The sequence below is a fragment of the Arachis ipaensis genome, chromosome B08 (assembly GCF_000816755.2).
Source record: "Arachis ipaensis cultivar K30076 chromosome B08, Araip1.1, whole genome shotgun sequence".
In the NCBI taxonomy this organism is placed as follows: Eukaryota; Viridiplantae; Streptophyta; class Magnoliopsida; order Fabales; family Fabaceae; genus Arachis; species Arachis ipaensis.
This window is the reverse complement of record NC_029792.2, coordinates 518,470-525,500: the sequence shown is the minus strand read 5'-3', so window position 1 is coordinate 525,500 and position 7,031 is coordinate 518,470. Positions and strand designations below refer to the sequence as shown.

The 7,031-nt window shown below is 34.1% G+C and overlaps 2 protein-coding genes across 2 annotated transcripts; one reads left to right on the top strand and one right to left on the bottom strand.

Annotated features, from left to right (window-relative positions):
- LOC107610306 lies at positions 4 to 2,377 on the top strand (the record flags this gene model as incomplete). Its single annotated transcript, XM_016312370.2, has 4 exons — positions 4 to 361; positions 816 to 1,260; positions 1,363 to 1,478; positions 1,841 to 2,377. Coding segments are annotated over 4 exons (1,332 nt in total), but the record flags the coding sequence as incomplete, so codon positions are not given.
- On the bottom strand, positions 3,339 to 5,659 carry LOC107613524 (auxin-responsive protein IAA27). The gene is made up of 5 exons (XM_016315567.2): positions 4,959 to 5,659; positions 4,333 to 4,562; positions 4,095 to 4,236; positions 3,778 to 3,839; positions 3,339 to 3,692 (listed from the first exon to the last, which is right to left on the bottom strand). The coding sequence occupies exons 1-5, from the start codon at positions 5,480 to 5,482 to the stop codon at positions 3,655 to 3,657; spliced, it is 996 nt and encodes a 331-aa protein (XP_016171053.1). The 5' UTR covers positions 5,483 to 5,659; the 3' UTR covers positions 3,339 to 3,654.

Genomic DNA, 7,031 nt, shown 5'->3' with positions numbered 1-7,031 from the left:
GCACTCTCCTCCCGCCGCGGCACTCTCTTCGCCGACGACGACGAATCTTCCGCCTCCGCTGCCAACGCTGACGAATCCAAGACCAAGAAGAACAACAACATCCTCTTCCGCGCCACCAACAGGGCTTCCAATTACATCTCCCGCCTCCTCGGAACCACCGCATCCGCCTCCTCCTCCTCCTCCACCTCCTACTGGCTTTGCGCCGCCGTGTTCCTGCTGCTCGTGGTCTTCGCTGCGTCCTCGTTGCTCTTCACTTCGCGCGGCTTCGTCTGCATCTCGTCCTACAACCCCGTATCTCGCGCCGGATTCTTCGGCCTCGACGGCCTCGCTTCCGATTTTGGAACCCTCGGCGTGCCCTGGTGTAAGTTTCTACCGTCTGATCTGATCTTACTTCTTTTTTATCTTAGGGTTTGTAATTTTGTCTTGATTCGGTTTTCGTTTGGATCGAGAGTGCGAAACTAAAAATGCTAGCTAGATTGTTTCTGGAAGATCAAACTGAACTGTTAAAATGTGATTCATTTAATTATTTCCGGATCCTGATCCTGATTTGAGCTACATTCCTTAATTAGTTGTTTATGGATTTCGCATTATTCACTTCATTAAATTCTATATATTAAACAAGCTCACAGTTCAAAGATAGCGGCGATTCTAATTAGTATTATTATTTTGATATGCTATAAATGAGCTCAATAAAGCAACCATTCATGAGATTTTGGAGCTGAGAATTAGATGTTGAAGTTTGAATATACACTTTGAAATCATTTAGTCATACATTTTGTTTTTGCTGGATGCTTATAGTCTCATCCTTGGTAAAGGCAGATCGAAACTTGGTAAAACAGTAGAATGGACATCGAAAGATCTGCTTAGAGCTTTAGAAGAATTTGTGCCTATATATGAAACTCGGCCAATCAAAAACAACATGTATGGGATGGGTTTTGACCACAGCTTTGGGCTTTGGTTTATGACCCGGTGGTTGCAACCAGAACTGATGATTGAGAGTGGTGCTTTCAAGGGACATTCAACTTGGGTTTTACGGCAGGCTATGCCGGACAGACCAATTATTTCTCTTTCACCTAGGCATCCAGAAAAGTATCTGAAAAAGGGACCTGCCTATGTTGATGGAAACTGCACATATTATGCTGGAAAGGACTTTGTTGATTTTGGAAGTGTTGACTGGCCCAAAGTGATGAAGAAACATGGGATTACTGACCTTAGTCGCGTGCTTATATTTTTCGATGACCATCAGAATGAATTGAAAAGGTTACTTCCAAAATCTTTGACATTCTTGGTTCAATAGTTGATTGTTCTGATGAAACTTCTGTTGCTTATTATTATTGTTATTTTATATATGTTAATGAGCAGAGTTGAGCAAGCCTTGAAAGCTGGATTCCGACATCTTGTGTTTGAGGACAATTATGACACTGGAACTGGTGACCATTATTCATTGAGGCAGATATGTGATCAATCTTATATAAGTGGTGTGTAATATCTCGCCTTCCTAGTGTATTATGATATTCTACTGAAATTTCTTTTTCTGTCAGTATATTCTAGTGAATGAATTTAATTACATTACAATATACATATACTGGCACAAGCGTGGTTGGTATTAGATCTCAATTATAGATCCATAATACCCTTTGGCCAAACTAAAAAAAATATTTGACTGACTTGAGGACTGTGTTATGGCATTGGTTACTATATGAAGTGAGGGATTTGAAGCTGGAGAGAAAATTGTGGAAAGTTGCATAAATTTCATCATTGAATCATTCTCTATTCAAAATCAGAAGTGGTTATCTCAATACTAGAAAACTTACTGAACTTGTTCCTTTGTTTATGTCAGGCGGTGGACACAGCTGCTTTAAAGACAGTGACGAAGCTAGGGTCAGATCGAGAAGGAAGAAATTCTGGGAGAAAGCAGTTGATATCGAAGAACTGTGTGGGCCAGATGAAGCATGGTGGGGAGTTAGAGGCTACATGCGTGATAACTTCAATCACAGCAACAAGCCAATATCATATGAACAACATTTCCAGAACAGCCGGTATATTGAATCTATTCTCGATGTTTACTGGGAACTCCCTCCTGTTGCCGGCCCTTCCCTAACCCATCAAACAAGGTATGATCCTGCTCGTGTGTCTAGTCCTATCGTTGAAGATGGGCGATATGGCTTGTTCCAAAGGCTTGGTTTGTCCAAATTTGACAACTCTGTATTTAATGGATACACTCAGATGGTTTATCTACAGATATCTAAATAGTCATTTAGATTTGCTTAGACGAGGGTATGGATGTAGTAGATGAAAGTTTTGTACCTGTATTATGTACGAATTGTTGCTTCAGCCTGATTTGGCTTAAAATGTAGTGTTCTTTTATTCTTATTTTCCTCTTTATTTGAAATTCAAGCTAGTCACCTTTGCTCACTGCTCAATTCTTCCTAATTTGGTTTATTTACGTGTTTTTGTTCTTGTTAATGTAACTTTTAAATGGTCGCTAGCTAATGCAAATTTTTGTACGTATGTGTCCGTTCATTTCTTATTTTCTCCAGCCAGATATAAACATTAACGACTAGCATTGTTTCCGTTAGTATCTACTTAAATACGAGGGAAAAGACACTGATAACGAGACAATTAATTTTTGCTTTAATAGTTGAAAAATTGATAACCAATTTTGAGAAGTTACTTTTACCTAGATGTAACAAATCTTCGGGAAGATTTACTTTGGAAAAAATATCACAACCAAACTAAATTAGATTCTAAAGTGGCGAACTCAATCATAACAATTTTAAAGGGTAATGCTAGGTAGACAAAAAAAAAAGTCAGAATTTTTTTATTTAGCATTAATTAATTGTTGCAACAATTAATGAATGCTAAATAAAGCAAGTTATGGCTGCTTTTGACTAATTTTCTTTAGTTACCAAACATTTTTTATTTTAAATTAATTAATAAATTAAAATCACAAGCCATTTTATTTAGGGTTGTTTAACACTTTAACATGTATGGACACATGTGAAGGTTATCAACCGAAAAAGTGTATATAAAAAGAGTTTGATTTTCAATGTATTTATTAAATAAAAACTTCAGTTTTATTTTAAAAAAAATACTCCGATTAATAATAACCTTAATATTTTTCCTTAAAAGTTAAAAAAAAACCTTTGATAACAAATTTCACTTTCTAGTTTCTTAGGAGGAGCTTTTCTTATGTTCTGTTAAACAGAGTGTGTTCTTGAAATCTAAAATAATGGGATAATTTTGCAAAGCTAACAACATTTCAAAGCAAAGATGTAAGAGTGTATTGAGTATCTAATACAATATGCCAGCATAAGCAAATACATAAAAGAAAGAGATAGCACAACAAGCAATTCTTTTTATACAGCAACAGGAATCCAAAGTTACACAAAATATAGAGAACAAACAAAATATATATATATATATTTGTTTATATATGATCTGGAAGTCTCCAGTTGAATTCTACTGGTGGTGGAAGAAAACTTGTCAGGCTATAATAAATGCACAAAAACTGAGACACTGAATTACATATAGTAGCAGCAGTGTTTCTTATCAGCAACAGAACCATCATAAATTCAAACTCCTTTGTAAACATTTTACTATAACTATAATTTTTTTAAACAAATACTTCAGTATGGTTCAACAATTTCTGCACTAGTTTTGGCTCTTTGATTTTTCCACTGCTCTTGGAGCTGCAACCAAAACAAATCACAACAGAATCTTTAAGCAATCTTGAATCTTAATCTAGTAATCCAACATGTTTAGTGTAAGATGTACCTAGTCCAATTGCCTCAGACCCTTTCATGATCCTCAGTCTCCTGCACGAGTCAGTGAACATCCTGCATCAACAAAGAATTTGTTTATTAAAATTGGATATGATCTTTAAAGGAATAACATGTAAAGCAAAAATGCCACATACAAACCAAGATATATATTTATACATACAAAATTCACACTTTTTCCCCAACTAAATAATTGATTATCAGAATAATCAAACATGCTATAGTAGAATAATTAAACTTATGAGATTGATGGCTAATTTTTTGTATATAGGATTTTATATAAAATTTGTAACAAAAATAGAAATAACATACTCCCAAGGAACATCTCCCACAAGCATCCAATCTCCATCCTTGTCTTCATAAGTAAGAACATATTCAGAGCCATGGAGAAGATCCCTCAAAGAGCTCTCACTTAATCCATCTTTTCCAGGCAGCCCAGGAGAGTTGCACTGACCTAATTTTCCATTAGAGAAGTTGCAACTCAAACTAAAGAAAAAAAAAATTGCTTATAAAGAAAAGGAACAAAAAAAAAAGTAGTTAAAGAAAATACCAATGGTGAAGCAGCTGAACATCTTCTCAAGAGCTGAAGAAAGTTCCTTATAGTTGCTATAGGTTTTGAGATCAACCTTTCTTAGATAAGGAGCACCATCCATGCTTACCTTCACATACAAACAACCAAATCCTGGTTTCCCTTCAGCTTCATCATTGTTCTTTGTCAAATTAGAGGCCATGGTGTTCTTTCGAAACGATCGAATTGGTGGCCACCCCACAACCTGTGCCCTGTTGCAAAAAATGGAAATTTTGATATATCAACAGCCTCCAGACTTGAATTTCCATGCAGAGAAGAACATACACAAACTATATCACACTGAAACACAAAAATTTAACTAACAATCACACTAACTATGAACAATTCTTTTTCAATCATACTAAGATTACAAGCCTGCTACCTCAGATTTATTTTATTTAATTTTTATTCATGGAAGTTATCAGAAATACATTCAACATAGTACATAAAACATAATATCATAGTAGCATTTTAATTTGGCATTATAATTTTAAATTGTGTGAGAAGAAAACAACATTGTAACAGCCAATCAGACTAGTTTCATGAATCATACATCTTTCAGTTTAATCAAGCAACCAAAACATGAAATCTGCACCAAGTTGACTTACTTAGAAGCAGGAGCACTAGCATGTTCATTAGTAGCAGGAAGTTGAGGGTTCTTTTCCTGAAGAGGCTTGGACTCTTTGATGGCTTGTGAAGCAGAAGCAGGGGTGTTAATGGTATTTCCTTGCTGGGTGCTAATGGTTTTGGGGTCCAATGGAGGCTTTCCAACAACATTCCCTGCTCCTCTTGGTGAAAACAAAGCAGAAGCTTTTCCCAAGTCAGAGTCAGATCCATGAGCATCAGAGAAACCCCATTTAGCATCAATGGCATCAGAAAAGCCTCTCTTAGCACCAGCCACATGGACATGGTGGTTCATCACATTGTTGTTGTTATTGAGCTTCCCAAATAGAGAGAGAGACACCCCAGAAAGTGGTTTTCTCTCTGGAGACTCAGAACCTGGTAGGCCAAGCCTTAACTCAGTCTCCTTGAAGGTCTTTCCATCTTCAGAAGAAGAAGAAGAAGATGATGATGAAGGTATCTTCTTCTTCTCTGCTAAGCCTATGTAATCATGTTCCAAAGGTGTAGACATCAAAATATGGCAACACTCAGAATCAAAGCTATGCAACAAGGGTGAAAACTTAGTATATGTTTTGTGTGACTAAATAATATTACACCAGAGAGAGAGAGAGAGAATTGAAGTGTGCTTGAACAGAAGTTATTATGGTGTGATATTCATATGAATGAAGAACTGGCCTTTGTTAATGTGGAAAAAAGAACCTTCTTGAGCCTTGCCTTTGTTAATTATAATTTTGGTGATATTAATTAATCACTAATTCAATTTTTTAACAAAGAAAAGAAACTAACCTTGATATGCATGTATGAAAAATTGAAAATCAATATTTGTCTACATCTCAATGAAAGTATATATATCATAGGAAACATTTCAAGTGCATCAGTTGTTTTAACCGTTGATTTTAATTAATATATATTATATATATTTTTTATAATTCAAATTAACGGTTAAAACAACTGGAGCACCGATACTCCCGGTACACTTGAAATGTATCTCATATATTTTCTAGAAACGTAAATTTTTTTATTTAAATAGAAAAAAACCATTTAATAACTGCCACTTTTTAGTATTCAAAATATTATTATCTTAAAAATAAAATCACATATATTATTTTTATGGAAAGCAAATTAAAGTGTTCCCATACATGTTCAATCATATAAAACAATCATGCACATTCCCATCTTTATTATTTTAAATTATATACATTGTTGTCGATGTAATTTGAAGTATTTATATAAATACTTAATAAATCAAAAAATACGCGTCAATTATATATACACACACAATATAGGAAAAGAATGTAAATAAATCACACAAAAATGGTTAACCATTAAGTAAAATAATTTTATTGAGATGAAAAACTTATGCTAAAAATTTCCAGTCTTTTGGAATCAAATTATTTACATATTTGGAGTCAATATCGTAAAAAAGAAAGCAAAAAAAAACCAAGCAACTTATTATGAGTAAAGAGGTCATTAAATGGTATATGTATATATATTTACAGAAAGCAATGCATGCTACGAAGCATGGATAAGTCACTGTGTCCGCGTGTCAGACACATTTTACACACGATGTTTTCGACACTCGTTCGATACACCTGTCTGCTGTGTTCAACCGTGTCTTAATAAAAAATAAAAAATTTTTTTTCAGACACGCTTGAACACATCTAAGTATTATCACGTGTCCGTGTGTCCAGTCTTATTCTTAATATATATTCTTAAAATAAATTTAGATATAGTATGTATTATTATTTATTAAAACAAAAAATATTTTAAATACTTGATATAATTAAAATAAGACATTAAAAATAATTAAAAATTTTAATTTATATTTTAATATCAATAAAATAACAAAATATTATTACGATTTATCTAAAAAATACTTTATATTTTATATGTATGCGTATCTCCGTGTCATGTAAGATTTTAAAATTCGCATGTCGACGTGTCTCATATCGTGTCGTACCCCGTGTCCGTGTAGGTGTCTGTGCATCATAGAATATGTATATTATTGTATGAATTTCACAAGTGTTTTTTGCTGGAAATATATATATATATATATAGGT